The sequence below is a fragment of the Pleurodeles waltl genome, chromosome 1_2, assembly GCF_031143425.1.
Source record: "Pleurodeles waltl isolate 20211129_DDA chromosome 1_2, aPleWal1.hap1.20221129, whole genome shotgun sequence".
Classification (NCBI taxonomy): Eukaryota; Metazoa; Chordata; class Amphibia; order Caudata; family Salamandridae; genus Pleurodeles; species Pleurodeles waltl.
The window spans coordinates 633,637,840-633,661,565 of NC_090437.1; the positions used below are offsets into that span (position 1 = coordinate 633,637,840).

The 23,726-nt window shown below is 46.2% G+C and overlaps 1 protein-coding gene across 1 annotated transcript in view; it reads left to right on the forward strand.

The window, feature by feature from the left end:
• Positions 1-23,726, forward strand: part of ANXA5 (annexin A5) — a 189,006-nt gene that overhangs the window by 84,423 nt on the left and 80,857 nt on the right. Inside the window, exons 6-7 of the mRNA XM_069242561.1 lie at positions 14,970-15,060; positions 17,749-17,828. Coding sequence (XP_069098662.1) covers positions 14,970-15,060; positions 17,749-17,828 — 171 coding nt within the window. The remainder of the gene's footprint in view (positions 1-14,969; positions 15,061-17,748; positions 17,829-23,726) is intronic.

Below are 23,726 nucleotides of genomic sequence, written 5' to 3' on the forward strand. Positions count from 1 at the left end.
TTTTAACGCCGGTTTATTGCTCATTCAGTTCTGAACTCCAGCATAGTTATTTTGGGGGTGCTTTATCACCCCAATTCCCCTACTTCCTCAATTTCACACCCATGCCATAGGTGGTGGAAGAGGAGTTTGTTATGTAGTTTAAGGTAGGGGTGATTAAAGAAGAGTTTAGGCCTCGATAACTTGTTTGAATAGCCAAGTCAATATGGCAGTAAACTCAGTATGCAGGCACTGCAATGGCAGGTCTGATACCATCGGTAGCATTTAATTTACAGACCTTGAGTGTATGGGATACCAGTTTACAGGGGACTTGCAGGTAAATTAAATAAGTCAAACAGGTGTAAGCCAAGCTTCCAAAGTTTTTGGGGGGAGAGCAAATGCACTTGAGCACTGATTAACAGTGGTAAAGTGCTGAAGAGTCCTAAAGCAACACAGAGAGTCAGAAAAATAGGAGGAGGAAGGCAAACAGTTGGGGGTAATCCTGCAGAAAGGGCCATTTCCAAAAGTAGGCCAGTGGGACAGAAGAGTGTCCACAAAATAGCTGACATTATTGTGCTTGAAGTAGAAGCTTTCAGATAACTTGGCAGGAATCCAAAGATGGTTCCGAAGAGGGAGGTGTGAGTGTCACAAATGGTTTTGTGGCAGGCATCTAGCTTAAGCATTCAATTCCTTTAAAAGAGAGGCCTGAGCAGCACCTAGCATAAAATAAAGTCTTACTTTCAAGCAACCTGTTAGTTATTGGCTAAAATGAATTTGCTTTGTATATCTTTGAATAACAAATTTCCAAAAGGAGTTCAAAGAGGTTGAAAGTGGAATTTGGTTACCATCAGAGTGTGGACTGTCAACTGTCGGGATTATTTTTGGAAGCTGTGTTGAGTGTAGGAAAGTGCCTCTTTTAGCATAGTTAACACACACACCTTGATATTGATGCTGACTTGACTGAGAGTGTGCTGGGATTATGCTAACCAGGCCTCAGCACCAGTGTTCTTTCCCTAAAACAGTACCATTATTTCCACAATTGGCACACCCTTGGTACACAGGTAAGACCCTTGTAAAAGGTACCCGTGGTACCAAGGGCCCTGTGACCAAGGGGGATCCCTAAAGGCTGCAGAATCTATTGTGCTGCCCTAAGGGATCCCTCACCAAACACATGCACACTACCATTGCAGCCTGTGTGTACCGGTGGGGAGAAAAATGTAAAGTCTACATGGCATCCCTCTCTGGGTGCCATGCCCACAAACCACTGCCTGTGGCATAGCTAAGTTACCTGTCTAGCTTACCTTACAGTCCCAAGGCAGGGTGCACTATACCACAGGTGAGGGTATAGCTGCATGAGCAATGTGCCCTTACAGTGCCCAAGTCCATTCTTATCCATTGTAAGTGCAGTATGGCCATATTAAGTACATAGGCTGGGAGTTTGTCATCACAAACTCAACAGCTCCATGATGGCTCCACTTAAAGCTGGGAAGTTTGGTATCAAACTTCGCCATACAATAAACCCACACAGATGCCAGTGTTGTATTTTTTGTACAATGCCCCCTGTATTTTAACCAACCCTTTAGTGTAAGGCTGACCAGCCTGTGCCATCCTGCAACTAAGACAGGTTTCTGAGCTCCTATGGTGAGAGCCTTTGTGCTCTCTGAGGCCAGAAACAAAGCCTGCTCCGGGTTGAGGTGCTTCACACCTTCCCCTTCAGGAATTGTATCACTTGGCAGTGAGTCTCAAAGGCTCAGGCCCCCTGTTAGTGCCCCAGGGCACTCCAACTAGTGGAGATGCCCGCTCCCTGGACAAAGCCCCACTTTTGGCGGCAAGTCTGGCTGGAAAGTTAAGGAAAACAAGGAGGTGTGACCACTCGAGCTAGGACCACCCCTGAGGTGTCAAGAGCTGAAGTGACTCCTTCCGGCAGCTTCCTCCATCTTGGTTTGGAGGACAGGGACCAATAGGTTTAGGAGTGTGCCCCCCACCCCCCCCTAAAAGGAGTGGGCACAGGAAGGGTGTAGCCATCCCTCGAGGGCAGTAGCCATTGGCTGCTGCCTTCTGACCACTGTGATGCCCTTAAATCTGGGAGTTAAGGGCTCCCCTGAACCTAGCTCATCAGATTCCGGGAGACCTCAAGAAGAATAGAGGACTGCTAAGCCATCCCCAGAAGAGAAAACTCTAGACACCAACTTACATTGATACCAGCCCTTCTGGCCTGTCTGCAGCTGCAGAAGCCCTGCTATAAGAAGGCAACACATCCTGCAGTACCAGCGATCTCTCCAAACCCCCAGAGGACTGCCTGCCCACCGGAGTACCAAGAACTCCAGAGGACGTCAGCCCTGTCCACAAGAAACTCCAAGAAGGACTCCAGAACCACCCCGGATCCGCACGGCCTGCCCACTCTGCACCTGATGCCCGTGTCCAGGTGGCCCACCTGTCCAGAGCAGGTCCCCAGGTGATTCTGACCTTGTGTCCACCCTGGGTTGACCCCTCCCGGCCAACACGACGACACCTGCAGCCTAAATCTGGAGGACCCCCGAAGTGCGAGTGAACCGGAGGAAGATTCCCGATGCCTAAAGGTATCCCTGCACCTGCAGGTGAATTTGGGCCTTGGCTCAGAGGGATTTTCGAGGCTTCGACTCAATGGGTCGGTGTTTGCCTATTTCGGAGACTGTGCTTCGGCTGGAGTCCGAAGGCTTTGGTGGCGTGGCCTTTCTCGGTGCCGAAGTAGTTGCTTGGTCACCGGAAGTCTTTTTACGGGTGGAGCCATGGCCTTCTGGGAGTGGCGTCCCTGAAGCCTTGTGTTTGGGCATGGATTGGACAGGGGCAGGTGTACTCGCGTGCTGTCCTGCCGTGACTGGTCTGTCATTGTCTGACTTGCTCGGAGTCAGACCCCTGAATGGAGACTGGTGTGCATAATCTTGTCTTCTTCCACGTCGAGACGTTCGGTGCTTCGACGCCATTTCCAGCCTTCACGCTTTTCGGTCTCGTAGAGTCTTCTTCGAGCGGAAGGCTCTGCAGGCCTCGCGAGTATCCTCTCGGTGGTCTGGAGATAGACACAGGTTACAGACAAGATGTTGGTCCGTATAAGGGAACTTGGCGTGGCACAGAGGGCAGAAACGAAACTGGGACTGGTCCATGAAACTTCGAAGAGGCTTTGGTCTGGCCCGATTTGGGCGCGGGTGCCCCAGAGGGCAAGTAAGGAGTTGGATCTGCCGGTACCGAAGTGTCGATGATCGATGGTACGCGATCGAAACAATACCGACAAATTAGAGAGTTTGTAGCACTTTTCCGACTCGAACTACCGGAGCAAAAAGAAACACGTCTGAACCCGATGGCGGAAAGAAAACCATCTAAGATGGGGTTGATGCCCATGCGCGATGGAGCTGAAGAGAAGGAGTCACTCGATCCCGTGACTCAAAAACACTTCTTCGAAGAAAAACGTTTTGTAACACTCCGAGCCCAACACTAGATGGCAAGAACTATGCATAGCATGTGAATCTGCAGCGGAACATGCCACGAACAGATGTACACTGGGTAAGTGACATTTTCCATATATATATATATATATATGTTCGATGGCATGTGTAGCTGCAGATACACATGCTGTGCACATCCCGCCATCTGGGGTTGGGCTCGGAGTGTTACAAGTTGTTTTTCTTCGAAGAAGTCTTTTCGAGTCACAAGACCGAGGGACTCCTCCCATTTCGGCTCCATTGCGCATGGGCGTCGACTCCATCTTAGATTGTTTTTTTTCCGCCATCGAGTTCGGAAGTGTTCCTTTTCGCTCCGTGTTTCGGGTCGGAAAAGTTAGTTAGAATCTCAGAAAAATCGTCGGTATTGTTTGCGTTCGGTATCGGGTTAGTTACAACAGATCGACACCGACTTTTGAAGCGCTCTGGTGGCCCTTCGGGGTTTTTTCGATTCCCCCGTCAGGGCCTGGTTGGCCCGGCCACGTGTCTCTTCAAGGCTGATGGAACGGACCCCATTCCGCTTCTGCCCAAAATTCCATAACAAGTATCTATAAACAGATCAGCATCTGGTCTGTAACTTGTGTTTGTCGCCGGAACACAAGGAAGATACTTGTGAAGCCTGTCGAGCGTTTCAGTCCAGGAAGACTCTGAGAGACCCGAAGAGCAAGGAGACTGCAAATGGTGTCTGCGCCAACAGGACAAGAGCGTTTCGAAGAGGAGGAAGAAACATTCTTCATCCAGGAATCGGACTCGGATGAGATCGATCCCGAAGAAACGCCGAAAACCGTGAGTAAGATGTCGAAACACAAAACTCACGAAAAAACCACTAAAGCCCAGGGGACGCCACCGCCTACAGGCCATGGCTTAACCCGAAAAATAGATGACCGATCATCGGCACCGAAAAAGGGCACGCTGGGGCGAAGTCATCCGACTCCGGTCGAGATACCGCCACACAGCAATCTCGGGCTCGAGATAGTGGCTCCGAGCAGGTTTGGCACCGAGATAGCGGCACCGAAATGGGTCGGCACCGAGAGACCACGACGCCGAAAGTAAAGAAGGTTTCGCCAGAACCGAAAAAAGCAGCCGAAAAGATTTTGATACCGAAACATCCGGCCTTGGAACCGAAAACAAGTTCCTACACTGAGGAACAAGGACTGTCCACACAAATGAAGACCCATAGATTTGGACAAGAATTGGAAACAATAGAGCCAGACTATACACAAAGAAGGCTCCATATCCAAAAAGAAACAGGGAAGATCAGTACTCTCCCTCTGATTAAAATGAAACGCAAACTTGCCTTTCAGGAAAAAGAGTCAGGCACAGGCAAAGGTGGCTAAACAAGTAACCCCGCCACCATCTCCACAGTGCTCTCCGCAACCATCACCGGTAGCCACTCCACCAATGATGCAATCCCCAACTCCTACAGGAATGAGTCAAGATGACCCTGACGCATGGGACCTTTATGACGCACCAGTGTCAGATAATAGTCCTGAATGTTATCCAGCTAGACCGTTGCCACCAGAGGATAGTACAGCCTACGCACAGGTGGTGTCGAGAGCAGCGGCATTTCATAATGTCAGCATGCATGCTGAGCCCATTGAAGACGACTTTCTTTTTAACACACTGTCGTCCACACACAGCCAGTATCAGTCTTCCTATGCTACCCGGAATGCTAAAACACTCCAAACAAGTGTTTGAAGAGCCTGTAAAAGGAAGGGCCATTACTCCAAGAGTGGAGAAAAAATATAAACCGCCACCAACAGACCCCGTGTACGTGACACACCGGACTCAGTTGTAGTAGGGGCGGCGCACAAAAGAGCGAACTCACATACTTCAGGAGATGCACCACCTCCAGATAAAGAAAGTAGAAAATTCGACGCAGCAGGCAAAAGGGTGGCGGCACAGGCAGCAAACCAGTGGCATATTGCCAATTCACAAGCTTTGTTGGCTAGATACGATAGGGCCCATTGGGACGAAATGCAACACTTTATAGAACATTTGCCCAAGGAGTTCCAAAAGAGAGCGCAGCAGGTAGTAGAAGAAGGACAGAGTATCTCCAACAATCAGATACAGTCCGCAATGGATGCTGCAGACACGGCTGCTAGAACTGTCAACACAGCAGTAACAATAAGGAGACATGCATGGCTGCGTACATCAGGATTTAAACCAGAAATACAGCAAGCTGTGCTGAATATGCCATTCAACGGACAGCAGTTGTTTGGGCCGGAGGTGGACACTGCGATCGAAAAACTTAAAAAAGACACTGACACGGCCAAAGCCATGGGCGCACTCTACTCCCCACAGGGCAGAGGCACATTTTGAAAAACAGTTTAGAGGGGGGTTTTGAGGACAAAGCACAGAACCCACAACCTCACAAACCAGACCCACTTACCAGAGCCAGTATCAGCGGGGAAGTTTTCGGGGACAATACAGAGGGGGACAATTCCAAAAGAATAGAGGAAAGTTCCAAAGTCCCAAAACTCCTCAAAACAAGCAGTGACTTCCAAGTCACACATCCCCAACACATAACATCTGTGGGGGGGAGACTAACCAAGTTTTACAAACATTGGGAGGAAATAACAACAGACACTTGGGTCCTAGCAATTATCCAGCATGGTTATTGCATAGAATTTCTCAAATTCCCTCCAAACGTCCTACCGAAAATACACAATATGTGAAAACAACATATAGATCTTCTAGGACTAGAGGTTCAGGCATTGCTACTAAAAGAAGCAATAGAATTAGTACCAAAACACCAGAAAGGAACAGGAGTTTACTCTCTGTACTTTCTCATACCCAAAAAAGACAAGAGTCTGAGACCTATATTAGATCTCAGAACATTAAATACCTACATCAAATCAGACCACTTTCACATGGTGACATTACAAGACGTAATCCCACTACTCAAACAACAAGACTACATGACAACACTAGACCTGAAGGATGCATATTTCCATATACCGATACATCCTTCACACAGAAGGTAATTAAGGTTTGTATTCCAAGGGATACATTACCAATTCAAGGTGTTGCCATTCGGAATAACAACTGCGCCAAGAGTTTTTACAAAGTGCCTGTCAGTCGTAGCTGCACATATCAGAAGGCAGCAAATACATGTGTTCCCGTACCTAGACGATTGGTTAATCCAAACCAACACGCTAGAAAAGTGTTCACAACACACAAAGTATGTCATAGAAACCCTCCACAAACTAGGTTTTTCAATCAACTACACAAAGTCACACCTTATACTGTGTCAAACACAGCAATACTTAGGGGCGACAATCAACACAGCAAAAGGGATTGCGACTCCCAAGTCCACAAAGGGTTCAGGCATTTCACAATGTAATACCAGCCATGTATCCAAAACAAAAAATAAAAGTCAAAATGGTGATGAAACTCCTAGACATGATGTCCTCATGCATAGCCATTGTCCCAAACGCAAGGTTGCACATGCGGCCCTTACAACAGTGCCTAGCATCACAATGGTCACAGGCACAGGGTCAACTTCTAGATCTAGTGTTGATAGACTGCCAAACATACACCTTGCTTCAATGGTGGAACAATATAAATTTAAACCAAGTGCGGCCTTTCCAAGACCCAGTGCCTCAATACGTAATAACAGATGCCTCCATGATAGGGTGGGGAGCACAATTCAATCAACACAGCATCCAGGGACAATGGGACACTCAGCAAAAACAGTTTCACATAAATCACTTAGAACTACTAGCAGTATTTCTAGCGTTAAAGGCATTTCAACCCATAATAAGCCACAAACCCATTCTTGTCAAGACAGACAACATGACAACAATGTATTACCTAAACAAACAGGGAGGGACACACTCAACACAGTTGTGTCTCCTGGCACAGAGGATATGGCATTGGGCGATACACAACCACATTCGCCTAATAGCACAGTTTATTCCAGGGATTCAGAATCAGTTAGCAGACAATCTCTCTCGGGATCACCAACAGATCCACGAATGGGAGATTCACCCCCAAATACTAAACACTTACTTCCAGAGTTGGGGAACACCACAAATAGACCTATTTGCAACAAAGGAAAACGCAAAATGCCGAAACTTCGCATTCAGGTACCCACAAGATCAGTCTCAGGGCAATGCGTTATGGATGAGTTGGTCAGGGATATTTGCATACGCTTTTCCCCCTCTCCCACTCCTTCCATATCTGGTGAACAAGTTGAGTCAAAACAAACTCAAACTCATACTAATAGCACCAACTTGGGCAAGACAACCTTGGTACACAACACTACTAGACCTCTCAGTAGTGCCTCATGTCAAACTACCAGACAGACCGGACCTGTTAACTCAACACAAACAGATCAGACACCCAAATCCAGAATCGCTGAATCTAGCAATTTGGCTCCTGAAGTCTTAGAATTCGGTCACTTAGACCTTACACAGGAATGTATGGAGGTCATAAAACAAGCTAGGAAACCAATCACTAGACATTGCTATGCAAATAAGTGGAAAAGATTTGTTTATTATTGCCATAATAATCAAATTCAACCCTTACACGCGTCTGCCAAAGACATCGTAAGCTACTTACTACATTTGCAAAGGTCAAAGCTAGCTTTTTCATCCATTAAGATACATCTTACCGCAATTTCAGCCTACCTGCAAATTACGCACTCAACTTCACTATTTAGGATACCAGTCAAGAAAGCGTTTATGGAAGGCCTAAAGAGAATTATACCACCAAGAACACCACCAGTTCCTTCATGGAACCTCAACATTGTCTTAACACGACTCATGGGTCCACCTTTTGAGCCCATGCACTCATGTGAAATGCAATAGTTAACATGGAAAGTTGCATTTCTAATTGCCATCACATCTCTAAGAAGAGTGAGATTCAAGCATTTACCATACAAGAACCATTTATTCAAATACATAAGCATAAAGTAGTTCTAAGGACAAATCCTACATTTTTACCGAAAGTCATATCACCGTTCCACTTAAACAAAACTGTGGAACTCCCAGTGTTTTTTCCACAACCAGACTCTGTAGCTGAAAGAGCATTACATACATTAGACATTAAAAGAGCTCTAATGTACTACATTGATAGAACCAAACAGTTTCGCAAAACAATTATTTGTTGCTTTCCAAAAACCTCATGCAGGAAATCCAATTTCTAAACCAGGCATTGCTAGATGGATAGTTAAATGCATTCAAACCTGTTATCTCAAAGCAAAAAGACAACTGCCTATTACACCAAAGGCACACGCCACTAGGAAAAAAAGGAGCCACAATGGCCTTTCTAGGAAATATACCAAGGACCGAAATCTGTAAGGCAGCCACATGGTCTACGCCTCATACATTCACTAAACATTACTGCGTGGATGTGTTAACAACACAACAAGCCATAGTAGGACAAGCAGTACTAAGAACTTTATTTCAAACAACTTCAACTCCTACAGGCTAAACCACCGCTTTTGGGGAGATAACTGCTTACTAGTCTATGCACAGCATGTGTATCTGCAGCTACACATGCCATCGAACGGAAAATGTCACTTACCCCCAGTGTACATCTGTTCGTGGCATGAGACGCTGCAGATTCACATGCGCCCTCCCACCTCCCCGGGAGCCTGTAGCCGGTGTAAGTTGATCAAAGTTAAACTCGTACATTTGTTAATATAATACTTTTAGTCACATTATGTGAACATACTCACTCCATTGCATGGGCATTATTACTATATACACAACTCCTACCTCACCCTCTGCGGGGAAAACAATCTAAGATGGAGTCGACGCCCATGCGCAATGGAGCCGAAATGGGAGGAGTCCCTCGATCTCGTGACTCAGACTTCTTCGAAGAAAAACAACTTGTAACACTCCGTGCCCAACACTAGATGGCGGGATATGCACAGCATGTGAATCTGCAGCGTCTCATGCCACGAACAGATGTACACTGGGTAAGTGACATTTTCCTTACATTTGCATGGACATCTCTTTATATTTCTATACTCTATCACTCCTTTCTTCACCCTCTGCGGGAAAACAATCTAACAATTGAGTCGATGCCCATGCGCAATGGAACCAAGAGGAGTCACTCGATCCTGTGACTCCAAAAATACTTTTTCGAAGAAAAACAACTTGTAACACTCCAAGCCCAACACCAGATGTCGGAATAGGTATGCATAGCATGTGAATCTGCAGCACTACATGCCACAAACAGATGTACACCGGGTAAGTGACATTTTCCATATATATAGGTATATATATATATATATCGGCAGAGGGAGCTACTGTTTAAGTTGACAATAACAGCAGAACAACTTTATATGACACAAAGGCACTAACCGCCAACTTAACAGTTATTGAAGCTGAGATGGTTAAAACGGCACCCTGACTTGTGAACCTGGCTAGTGCCATCTTGCTGGGCACATTCTGATGACAGACATTTCCCAAATTACTTGTTCCACAGCTTAGTAGCATAGTCGCCTTCATGCCACCAAATGTTTGTTTTTAGGTCGAGCATAGCGGCGAGCAAGCGCTGCTTTTCTGACGTGTTATCTATTTGGACTTTTAATCATGCCCATCACTATTGCTCGTTCATGGGCTTCCCCTTCAAAAATCCTTTGTTATCGTTGGTAAATGCTTTACTTTTGCCCTTCCTTGGGGAGGTTTGGTTACTACCTTGGACATCGACCCTGTTAAATGGCTAGTTGCACTTTTGCTGATACGTTTGGCTTCAAGAGGACTTCTTTTTCCTTTTGTGTGTCTCCTTCACGCTCATGGCATGGTGCTTTGAATCTGCTCATTTATGTGAAACTGTATTTTTCATTTTCAATTTATGTGCCAAGAAAAGTCCGGTTAGGAGTTTGCAGTGCTACTAGCTCTAACTCAAGCAAATGCGAGACACATTGCATTGCAAATGCTTGTTAATTGTAGCAGGTTGAGGCCTTCCCGCTGCTCATCAGTGGCAAGCCGGGAGCTCGAGCCACATATCGCCACTGAGGTGGTTCTCTTAGATGCAGCAACCCAAGTTCATTAGCAGCATTAAACTTAATTAAAAGGGACTATATTGTCAAAAGAGCCAGGGAGCACAAGGGGTGTTTACAGTTGTTTTTCTTACCTTGTGGTTATAAAAGAGGCCAACAGTGCATGTGCCACCCTTTTATAAAAGTTCATCCTACTGGCACAGTGTATGCACATGTTATGCAAATAGGTAGCTCCACAATGTAAATGAGGAAAGCTGTTTGCCTTTGTGCCTGGACTATATTAAAGATGACCAAGCATATGCAAACAGGTCTCTGAGTAGGGTGACCAGATAGCTCTGTATCACCGCAAAACCATTTAAACTTTCCTGGACTTTACTGTTACATGCCATTGTATAGTTATCGGGCGTATAGGTCCAATTGTCTGAATTAAAATGAACCAAGACTGCAACTGCCAAGCTGCACTGCTAAGTAAAAGCAAAGTCCAATAATGGAAAAGTGGGGTGTCTGTGACATGGAACCATCTGGTCACAATCCCTTTGAAGGAAATGTCAACTGCATCCTTGGTGGTGGAGCAGAGTTACTGTGCCCACCACAGGCACCCATGGGGAGGTCAACAAAGAGTCCAGGAATTAAGTCACAGATTAGTCCGTTCTCCTCCCCCCCCCCCACCCCCAAACCTTCTAAGGGTTAGCAAGGTGCTGCTGCAAAGACCGACAGGGCAACAGCGGCTGTCTTGTCAGTGTCTCTGCATGCACATCCTGCACCTCACTGATAGAAGTCTGTAACGCATTCCAGTAAGCCCCTAAAGTATGAGTATTCTATAGTCAAACACAGACCACCAGATTTAATTGTCTCCATTCTTAGACTGTGACTCTTCTGAGTCAGAAGTGTAGTTTGGTCAGTAAGATTGGGGTGGGGGTGGTGAGCTTCAGATTTTTCAACAATGGTGCTGACATATAATGTACAACAGTATCTTTAAAAAAATAAAATAAAATTGTAAACCTGCAATCTCAGTCAAAAAGCTGAGGTGACTCTGACTTTTAGAAATCCTCCATCTTGCAGATGGAGGATTCCCCCAATAGGGATAGGAATGTGCCCCCTCCCCTGAGGGAGGAGGCACAAAGAGGGTGTAGCCACCCTCAGGGCTAGTAGCCATTGGCTACTAACCCCCCAGACCTGAACACCCCCCTAAATCGAGTATTTAGGGGCTCCCAGAACACAGCAAGATAGATTCCTGCAACCTAAGACGAAGAAGGACTGCTGAGCTGAAAAACCTGCTGAGAAGACGGAGACACCAACTGCTTTGGCCTCAGCTCGATCGGCCTGTCTCCCCACTTCTAAAGAAACTGCTCCAGCGACCTGTTCCACAGGGTCCAGCGACCTCTGAAGCCTCAGAGGACTACCCTGCATCTAGAAGGACCAAGAACTCCCGAGGACAGCGGCTCTGCTCCACAAAGACTGCAACTTTGCAACAAAGAAAAAAGCAACTTTGAAACAACACACGTTTCCCGCCGGAAGCGTGAGATTTTGCACTCTGCACCCGACGCCCCCGGCTCGACTTGTGGAGAACAAACACTACGGGGAGGACTCCCCGGCGACTGCAAGCCCGTAAGTAGCCAGAGTTGACCCCCCCCCCGAGTCCCCACAGCGACGCCTGCAGAGGGAATCCCGAGGCTCCCCCTGACCGCGACTGCCTGCTTCAAAGACCCGACGCCTGGTAAGGACACTGCACCCGCAGCCCCCAGGACCTGAAGGATCCGACCTCCAGTGCAGGAGCGACCCCCAGGTGGCCCTCTCCCTTGCCCAGGTGGTGGCTACCCCGAGGAGCCCGTTTCCCCCCCCCCCCCCCCCCCCCCCTTGCCTGCCTGCATCGCTGAAGAGACCCCTTGGTCTCCCATTGGATTACATTGTGAACCCGACGCCTGTTTGCACACTGCACCTGGCCGCCACCGTGCCGCTGAGGGTGTACTTTTTGTGCTGACTTGTGTTTCTCCCCACCCCCCCCCCCCTCCTCCCACCGGTGCCCTACAAAACCCCCCCCTGGTCTGCCCTCCGAAGACGCGGGTAGTTACCTGCTGGCAGACTGGAACCGGGGCACCCCCTTCTCCATTGAAGCCTATGCGTTTTGGGCACCACTTTGACCTCTGCACCTAACCGGCCCTGAGCTGCTGGTGTGGTAACTTTGGGGTTGCTCTGAACCCCCAACGGTGGGCTACCTGGGACCCAACTTTGAACCCTGTAGGTGGTTTACTTACCTGCAAAATTAACAAACACTTACCGCCCCCAGGAACTGTTGAAAATTGCACTGTTCAGTTTTAAAGTCGCTTATTGCCATTTGCGTGAAAACTGTATATGCTATTTTGCTAATTCAAAGTTCCTAAGTGAAATGCCTTTCATTTAAAGTATTGTTTGTAAATATTGAACTTGTGGTTCTTAAAATAAACTAAGAAAATATATTGTTCTATATAAAAACCTATTGGCCTGGAATTGTCTTGAGTGTGTGTTCCTCATTTATTGCCTGTGTGTGTACAACAAATGCTTAACACTACCCTCTGATAAGCCTACTGCTCGACCACACTACCACAAAATAGAGCATTAGAATTATCTCTTTTTGCCACTATCTTACCTCTAAGGGGAACCCTTGGTATCTGTGCATGCTATTTCTTACTTTGAAATAGTACATACAGAGCCAACTTCCTACAATGGCTCTAGCGAATGAGAGCAACCCTGTGCAACATGGTCTGTAATATGCAATACTAATTGTGTGTCTACATGCTAACTGTATTTGTTTAGTGCTTAGTGTCTAGGTGATATAATACGGGGGTGAGAACTCTGGCCCAGAGGGTTGTCGAGATGTCTGGTTTTCACTGTTTATCCTCCTTTTATGTGTAGTATATTTCTCTTATGTGTATTAAAGTACTTTTCTTTTTCAAAAGTAAAGCACTGACTGGACATTGATCTTATTAGCTGGTAGTACAGTGTACCCTGTATTCTGAATGTCTAAATCCACCTCCCCTCCTTGGGTAAGTCTGGGACTGCTCTGCCTCACTAACATGAGTCAAGTGCTGGAGAGGAGTACTTGGTCATCCAGTTTTGGGTCACTAGTACTGAGGCCCCAGGACACCAGTGGGGGACACTCCAGTTGATGTGATTGGAGTGGGGTAACCCTGGTGCCCAGGAAACCATGTCTAACAGTCAAATACTTACATCCCTGGTCTTGAACCGATGTGCTGCATGTTTACTGATAGTGGATTTTTTCCTCCTTTTTTAGGGTCGAACCTGCGTTGCATGCGCTCGCGCATGCGTATTGCAGCGAGACGCTTTAGTTATTAGAAAAGGGCTCGGAGCCGTGTCGACGTCACATCAGTGTGTTTGATTGGTTCGTGGGCTTGCCTAGTAAAATCTGCTTGCTTTCATTAGTGGAAGGCATGCACATGTCATGCCTTTTTCCGGTGGTTAGCCCTCCTCGAGCGCAGCGAGCAAGTACAGAAAACATGCGAGGCTCGCTGTTTTCTATCGGATCGTGGACTACGTTGTCTCTATTTTCCTAGCGCGATTTCGCTTGGCAGAAGTCGAGCGCTTACACAGGTAATTTCGCTTTTTTACGTACATAAAAGCACTTTTGCCTATAGATGAAAAGTCGGGTTAGGAGTTTACAACGCGATCAGCTCGAACATGAGCAAACGCGAGACCCGTTGCATTGCAAATGCTTGTTTTTTTTCCCTCCACGTCCTCTGATTTTTGTATCCGCATGTGATCTACAGCTACACATTCTACAAACAGAACATGTTAACTATTATTTCTAGTTTGTAGCTTGTGCTGTAGATTCACATGTGCACTCCCACCTCCCTGTAGTCACTCCTCCAAAACCTGAGTTTGGGTCTTTTTTCTGGTGCATTGTGAATTTTGGGGTAGCATTACCTCCAAACCAAAATTTAAAGTTCAAAGAAAAAAACACTTGCAATGTCCATGCACAGAACTAGATGCCGGGAGTATGCAAAGCATAGGTGGCCTCAGGGCTACATACTAGAAACCCGACCGTTTCTGGTAAGTACACTTTTACTTTTTTGTTGGTAAGTGGTTCTTTCACTTTTTTTCCTTATGCTACCAAAAATGTGCATGTAGGATAATGATGTACATTTTTTTACAACGAAGCTTTTCACCACATGTTGAACTAATGAGAAACCAACCACTGCAGAACACCTAATTTGATGTAATGTAGTATTCACTTGGTGCGTAATGCCCGAGCTTTTAAGTTGTTGTTTTATGGAGAAAACACTAAGAAAGTGATTCACAAAGGTAAACTTAACACTTTTGTTTAAGTTTTCAGTTGTTTTCCCTACACAAAGGTATTCAATGAGTAGTACTTTTATAAAATACCTTTTGTGAATAGCAAACTATCATACCCTTCCACAAAACGTGCCTTTGTGAATCGGGTCCTAGGTGAATATTTTTTTTCTGATGTTTTGGTGAGTTGATCCTGTATACTAAACGTTAATATAAATACATAGTTGCTGGGCTGTGGTTCTGTCGTATAATATTATCATATCACTCCTTTTTAGGGACTCGGGACATGTGAACATGTGTTAATTGAAATTATGGCCTCAAGAACCCCTGCGCAGGTGCAGCACATCAAAGAGACGTACAAAAAAGGTATGCTTTTAATCTAGTATGTCGACAACTAAAGATGGTCTCTGCTGCACATAAAATATGTGTACACTCCTTGTGAAAGTTATATGACCGTCGTTGGGAGCGTTTGAATATGGTGAAGAGATACAATGAAACTGGAATCTGGCTTCTGTTTAGAGCAGCCAGTCCACCTTTAACTTTACGTGCAGGACCTGGTATGCCATTCAGAGGTGTGGAGATCCCCCTGCAAACCAGTGCATTGAGTGGGTGCACCTGTCTGCACAATGTGTCTATGGTCTGTTCGGACCCTTTTTTCCTCCCCATTTGCTCCTTTCAAGGGAAGAGCTCTCCGGATACAGTGACTGCTGCACCTTGTGGTGGCGCATTGTCAATGCTCTTCCCAATGATCTATACCAGTGTCTATAATGTGTGGTTGGTGCAGAGGCAAAGCGTTCCCCACATTAGCCCAGGGCCAGACCCCATGTAAGTGAGTGCACGCCTCATTAGGATATTGCTGGCACTATACTGATGCTGTCACAATCTGTATTACAGAAGGGCCTACACAAGTGTCTGCGGCCCCATCTGTCGTACCATAACTTCCTAGCGGTGCTGAAAGCAGGTGCAGATGCCTTTTGCACCCCCGTCACTCTTACAACCCTCGATGTCTAAGTATTTTAGACGGGTCTTAATGGTCGGGTGTTTGGTATAGTACTACTAGTGGGGTGTTCCAGACTTCACAACCCATGTGTTTCAAAGTCCTTCCTCCTACGTTTTACAAAGCGTTGGCAAAACTTTCTTTTAGGGGACATGGGAATTATCGTATTTGTCCGAATTAAAAGCTTGTGCTCCAAAAGTTGTTCCTCATGAGAAATGTCGACCTTTCTTTGTTCAATGAATGCTAGTTAAGTTGATTTATTTCTTTATTCAGTGCTTAAAAATGAGATTCTTCTTAGGATGGACCACAGAGTCATCTGAAAATTGACTGCATCTTATACTGTGCCTGCCTAAATCAGCACAAGTTACTGTGCATATGCTTTGTGGCACCACTAGAACCATATTTATATTCTGCTTGTACGGTGATCTTTAGAGCCCTGCCTCATGACCATACCATGGCTAATTGTTACAGTCCTATAGTGAATTGTAACATTTAATAATCTTCATGTGGATAAGCTGTGCTGAAGTAAATGGTGGTGCATGCATGTTTGGCTTTACAAAATGCTTTTACTGCACCAAGTCTTTTTTTTTTTTTTTTTTTTTTTTTTTCCCGATCTCCTTCCTATTCATCGTATCTTTGAGGATTTTTGAACAAATTAAGATTGAAAAGTTTAATGATGACAGGTCTGACAGTCTGAAGTGCTTCAATGTGGTTTACAGATAGATGGTGTAATCTTGATTTTATCAACTCATCTGGTGAAACGGACATAAGCCACTTGGTTGGTTTCTTTGTAGTTTTCTTATGCTTTGGTGATACCTGTAACCATATGAGTTCTGGTCTCCAGTTAGACCACATCCTGATAAATCGGTTAAGGGTACAGAATGGGTTCTTGAGCTGGATAGAGGGTTTGAAGCAAGGTATACAGTGCGCTTGCCATGAGTTCTTCGTAACTGAGGCTCTGGGTTACTGGGGAAATTAGATACCTTCTCTCTCCCCCCCCCCTCCTCCCCCCCCCCCCCCCCCCCCCCACACCCACCCCCCAACTGCAGCAACTGTGTATTATCCTGTGCCGAGATCACTTTCTGGTTCAGGCTCGAGTACCAGATGTAAGGTTTCCCAGTCTTATTCTAGTGCTGCTATGATGGCATCCTTTCTGGCACTAGTTAATTAATTTCTTGTCTGATATCTCCTTGTGTTAGTATCTTATGGCTTTGGCCCTACTACCTGCCTTCCTGTGCGTCTCTGAAAAATCTCTTGTGGGGGTTGCAGAAGCCCATTATGTCACTTTTTTCTTTGTCGAGCATTGGTCACTTTTTAAAAGCTGTGCTGCCGTCGCTTTTTTATCCTAGGTCCCTTTCTCTAGATGTATACTTGATATGTATTCTACAGACCACATTAGCTAGTATTGTCTATGAAGTGAGTAAATCCTGTCATCTGGATGAAGTAAGTTAATTTGTTGAGTTTATTGACACCCATGTGTTCCTCATTAAGCATATCAATTATTAAATGATCCAGACTGAAAAAAAAATCCATGCTCTTCAAAGGTTTTTACGTTTCGTGGACAAGAAGATCTACATGATTTAGTGTCTTAGCAAGATGGATATTTTCTTTTGCACCATTTGACACTGAATATGAACTCTTGGCCCCTTGATACATTTCTGAGGTTTGGCAAGCACTTTAATACTAAAGGGCATCATTTTGAATCCAAGAAGGCATCTGCATAACTCGATCTGGTTATATCAATCTATTTTTTGCCCATATTGCTTGGGTCTTATTCAGGGCACAGATTTCGCTTTCTGTTGACCAGGGGTTTGGGGGGGGGGGGGGGCGGGTATGGGTTGGAGGTGCGGTGGCCAAATATTTGAATGGTGAACTACATTTTCTGCTCTCTAATTACATTAGACCTTATTGAAAGCAAGTTTTCGTCAGTTCAAATGGAAATGTTTGAGATATGAAAATTGTAGGTTGTTTTATCATGTTACTAGTAAGTGAATGCAATTACTAATTAAAACTGATTTAAAAAAAAATCAAATATTGTCTCCCCTTATTTATTGTAGAATATGACTCTGACCTGGAACAGGACATTGTTGGGGATACGTCTGGCAACTTTGAAAGGCTGTTGGTTTCCCTTGTTCAGGTAATCATATTTTGCATCATACCGGTGTGCTGTCTTAATCATAGTAAATAGGAAAGAAAATGTTGTATTGAAGTAGCTTTCTACAAGTGAAAGTCCTTATTGATATTGCTCGAGTGATACCAATCACTGCTCTGAGATCAAACAAGGACATTTGGGACACCCTGCAGGTTATCCGTAGGATTTTTATATGGCTTTCTTTCGAGGTAGATCCATCCAGCTCTCTCACTTCTCCTAGAGTTTTAATCTGCACTCATGAGGCCCAGCGTCTGAAGTCCAGGTTGCACCGTGACCAGGTCACTTGGCCCCTTGGCGGCTCCTTGATTCTCTAATTCTCTTAGCTGCAGGTAGTGCCTGGAGAAGCTCGAAGAACGCTGTCAACTGAGCGCCCATGCAGCTCTGATTGTTATCCACAGATAATGGAAGCTAGTTACACTTCGTCCATCTTCCAGTGTATAAATATCCCTGGTGTGGGGGGGGGGGTGGGGGGAGTAGATCATGTAGGCCCCACCACAGGGAAACAGCAACAAGAAGATGATGGAGTGGTAGTCTGACATGACAATCACATTCCATAACAGTCAACCTGAGGACAAAGGGCAAACTGAGGGGGGGGGGGGGCAGTCAACCAGGGGAAGGGACGGGGGTTACATATTCAGCCTTTGAGGCATACTGCAAGATAAGGTGGGGGGTTCTGCCCCTTGAGCTCCATATTTATCCCCCTTTATAAAGGGAAAAGATGGGTTGCTGTAAGCTTGCTTTGTGTCACCTGTCCAGTTGCCATAGAGTTCTTGAGCTGGACAAGATCTCCATGAAATTTTGTTGCATGACATCCCTTGTACCCTTTTCAGCTGATGCATGGAGTCACTTTCCCATACCATTCAGTTTGTGCTGCTGTACATGCTTTAATGAGAACTGGCCTGCTTTCAATACACATCAGACTGTATGAATTACCTGATCTACTATTTCTCCCCCAGGAATAGTGGGAGGGTACCCTCTTAATTAATTCACAGAGAATTCTTTACCCATTTCATAAAATGGACAAAGGCTGTTGTCCTGGGGAGGATTCTCCAGAGACTGCTGAACTGCCGTTGTCCTCTTAATCAATTTTTGGATTTCTGCTACCCTTACATACTCCTTTTAGCTTTACTTTCCCCTATAATTTCAGCCTGCTGCAGAAATCCCATCACTTTCAGTAATCCATTTTTATTTGCCAGCTCCTCATTCTCTTCTGGCACCCATATGCCACCTGCCACTGGACTGAGGCCCGGGTTGCTTCATTGCCCTTGAAAAGTGCTTTGGTGGCATTTCCTTTCAGAATGTTAATTCGTGCAGTGGTTCTAAGTGATAGACGTTGTTCAGCTCCCAGGATGCCAAAGGTTATGCCTAAGGCCCCAGCTGTGGTACCACTCCTCACAATTTGGGTAGAACTGTACTCCGGAGCTGGAATGGAGTTATAGGTTTTCTTGTCTTCTCTAACCCTTACCTTTCACGCAAGGCTGGTAAATGAAAGAAACAGAATGAGCATTTTGTAAAGCCAGGTTTATTCCTAACCCTCCGTTTGAGGTGCCGGGGGCAGATCCTTGTGCTTTCTGGGGTTAAGGCACTTTCTCCCCGCACACATATCCAACAAACAAGTGGGTAACCCTGTACAAACTCACTCATGCCTTGGCTCCCCTCTTGCCACGCTGCGTCCGTCTGTTCCAGTGAGCGGGAACTTCTGGTTCGATGGCATCTGTCGCTGTAGATACGCATGTTTTGCAATAGCTCGCCATCTGGTGTTGGGCCGGAGTGTTACAAGTTGTTTTTCTTCGAAGAAGTCTTTCGAGTCACGGGATCGAGTGACTCCTCCTTTTGTCTCCATTGCGCATGGGCGTCGACTCCATCTTCGATTGTTTTTTTTTTCCGCCATCGGGTTCGGACGTGTTCCTGTCGCTCCGAGTTTCGGAACGGAAAGATAGCTATTTTCGGAAGATTTTCGTAGGTATTGTTTGGTTCGGGATCGGCGTAGTTAGATTCAACACCGTGTCGAAGGATCGAAGAGCTCCGGTGCCCTTCGGGGTAGTTTTTCGATCCCCCGTCGGGGCCTGGTCTGCCCGACCGCGTGCTGAAGAACGCCGAAGGAACGGACCCCGTTCCGTTTCTGCCCCAAATGCCACAATAAATACCCCTATACAGACCAACACTTGGTCTGCAACCTGTGCCTGTCACCTGAGCACAGTGAAGACACCTGCGAGGCCTGTCGTGCGTTCCGGTCCCGAAAAACACTCAGAGACCGTCGAGCCAGAAGACTTCAGATGGCGTCCGCGCGGACAGCCCACCGAGAGTTCGAGGAACAAGAAGAGGAAGGTACCTTCTCGATCCAAGACTCAGACTCCGAAGGATTCGACGATACACAAACCGTGAGTAAGACGTCGAAAACCACTCAGAGGAAGATTTACAAGGCCCAGGGGACGCCACTGCCACCAGGCCATGGCTCCACCCATAAATTCGGTGACCGACCGTCGGCACCGAAAAAGGCCCAAACAGTGCTGAGATCGTCCGACTCCGGTCGAGACACCGGCACGCAGCCTTCTCGGGACCGAGAAAGTGCTGGAGACAAGCATCGACACCAAGATGCCGGTGTAGACACGGCTCGACGCCGAGACAGCGGCCCCGAAGAAGATCGGCGCTGACAGGTTTTGGCCCCGAAAAAGAAAAAAGTCAGCTCGGAGCCGAAAAAGGACGCAGACAAAGTTTCGGACCCGAAACAAACTGCAACCGACCCAGCTTCAGGCTCTTATACAGAAGAGCACTCGCTAACATGCAAAAGCATAGGTTTGAGGAAGAGCTACAATCAACTGATGTGGACCATACGCAAAAGCGTATTTTCATACAGCAGGGGACAGGAAAAATAAGCACCCTTCCCCCTATTAGAAGAAAGAGAAGGTTGGAGTTCCAAACTGAACAGACACCACAACCGAAAGTGGTGAAAAGAGTTACCCCACCACCCTCTCCTCCGCCCGTGATTAACGTCTCACCAGCACAAACTCCATCACACTCCCCAGCTCACACCACCATGAGCCAGGGTGACCAAGATCAAGACGCATGGGACCTATACGACGCCCCAGTGTCAGATAACAGTCCGGAGGCATACCCTACAAAGCCATCTCCACCAGAGGACAGCACCGCGTATTCTCAAGTGGTGGCTAGAGCAGCACAATTTCACAATGTAAGCCTCCACTCAGAACAGGTCGAGGATGATTTTTTATTCAACACACTCCTCCACCCATAGCTCATACCAAAGCCTGCCTATGCTCCCTGGTATGCTCAGGCACGCAAAAGAAATCTTTAAGGAGCCGGTCAAAAGTAGGGCAATCACACCAAGAGTGGAAAAAAAGTATAAGGCGCCTCCTACAGACCCGTTTTTCATCACTACACAGCTGCCACCAGACTCTGTCGTTGTAGGAGCAGCTAGGAAAAGGGCCAACTCCCACACATCTGGAGATGCACCACCCCCAGATAAAGAAAGCCGCAAGTTCGATGCAGCTGGTAAGAGTCGCAGCACAAGCTGCAAACCAGTGGCGCATCGCGAACTCCCAGGCACTACTTGCGCGCTATGACAGGGCCCATTGGGATGAGATGCAACATCTCATTGAACATCTGCCCAAGGACCTACAAAATAGGGCAAAACAAGTGGTTGAGGAGGGACAGACCATTTCCAACAACCAGATCCGCTCCTCCATGGACGCTGCAGACACAGCTGCACGGACAATTAATACATCTGTAACTATCAGAAGGCATGCATGGCTCCGAACGTCTGGATTTAAACCAGAGATTCAGCAAGCAATTCTCAATATGCCTTTTAACGAAAAAGAACTGTTCGGTCCAGAAGTGGACACAGCGATTGAGAAACTCAAAAAAGACACGGACACTGCCAAAGCCATGGGCGCACTCTACTCCCCGCAGAGCAGAGGGAATTACAGCACATTCCGTAAAACACCCTTTAGAGGGGGGTTTCGGGGTCAGAGCACACAAGCCAGCACCTCACAAGCAACACCGTCCAGTTACCAGGGACAGTATAGAGGAGGTTTTCGGGGACAATATAGAGGAGGGCAATTCCCTAGAAATAGAGGAAGATTTCAAAGCCCCAAAACCCCTACTACTAAACAGTGACTCACATGTCACTCACCCCCTCCACACAACACCAGTGGGGGGAAGAATAAGTCATTATTACAAAGCATGGGAGGAAATCACTACAGACACTTGGGTTCTAGCAATTATCCAACATGGTTATTGCATAGAATTTCTACAATTCCCTCCAAACATACCACCAAAAGCACAAAATTTAAAAACACACCATTCCAATCTCCTGGAGATAGAAGTGCAGGCACTATTGCAAAAGAATGCAATCGAATTAGTGCCAAACACACAAATAAACACAGGAGTTTACTCACTGTACTTTCTGATACCAAAGAAAGACAAAACGCTGAGACCAATTGTAGACCTCAGAGTAGTGAACACTTTCATCAAATCAGACCACTTAAACATGGTCACACTACAAGAAGTATTACCATTGCTAAAACTACACGACTACATGGCAACTTTAGACCTCAAGGATGCTTATTTCCATATACCAATACACCCATCGCACAGGAAATACCTAAGGTTTGTATTCAAAGGAATACATTACCAATTCAAGGTACTGCCTTTCGGATTAACAACCGCACCAAGAGTCTTTACCAAATGTCTAGCGGTAGTCGCTGCACACATAAGAAGGCAGCAAATACATGTGTTCCCATATCTGGACGACTGGCTAATCAAGGCCCATTCGTTCATACAGTGCTCAAATCACACAAATCAGATCATACAAACCCTCTTCAAACTAGGGTTCACAGTCAACTTCACAAAATCCAACATTCTGCCGCGCAAGGTACAACAATACCTAGGAGCCATAATAGACACATCAAAAGGAGTAGCCACTCCAAGTCCCCAAAGAATTCAAAATTTCAACACCATCATACAACGCATGTATCCAACACAAGGGATACAAGCAAAGATGGTATTACAACTCCTAGGCATGATGTCTTCATGCATAGCCATTGTCCCAAACGCAAGACTGCACATGAGGCCCTTACAACAGTGCCTAGCATCACAGTGGTCTCAAGCACAGGGTCATCTTCTAGATCTGGTGTTAATAGACCGCCAAACTTACCTCTCGCTTCTGTGGTGGAACAACATAAATTTAAACAAAGGGCGGCCTTTCCAAGACCCAGTGCCACAATACGTAATAACAGATGCTTCCATGACAGGGTGGGGAGCACACCTCGATCAACACCGCATCCAAGGACAATGGGACGTACATCAAACAAAACTGCATATAAATCACCTAGAACTTCTAGCAGTTTTTCAAGCACTAAAAGCTTTCCAACCAATAATAGTTCACAAATACATTCTCGTCAAAACAGACAACATGACAACAATGTATTATCTAAACAAGCAAGGGGGGACGCACTCCACGCAGTTAAGCCTGCTAGCACAAAAGAGTTGGCGTTGGGCAATTCACAACCAAATTCGCCTAATAGCACAATTTATACCAGGCATCCAAAATCAACTCGCAGACAATCTCTCTCGAGATCACCAACAGGTCCACGAATGGGAAATTCACCCCCAAATTCTGAACACTTATTTCAAACTCTGGGGAACACCTCAGATAGACTTGTTTGCGACAAAGGAGAACGCAAAATGCCAAAACTTCGCATCCAGATACCCACACAAACAGTCCCAAGGCAATGCCCTATGGATGAACTGGTCAGGGATATTTGCTTAAGCTTTTCCTCCTCTCCCTCTCCTTCCTTACCTGGTAAACAAACTCATATTAATAGCACCAACTTGGGCAAGGCAACCCTGGTACACAACGCTGCT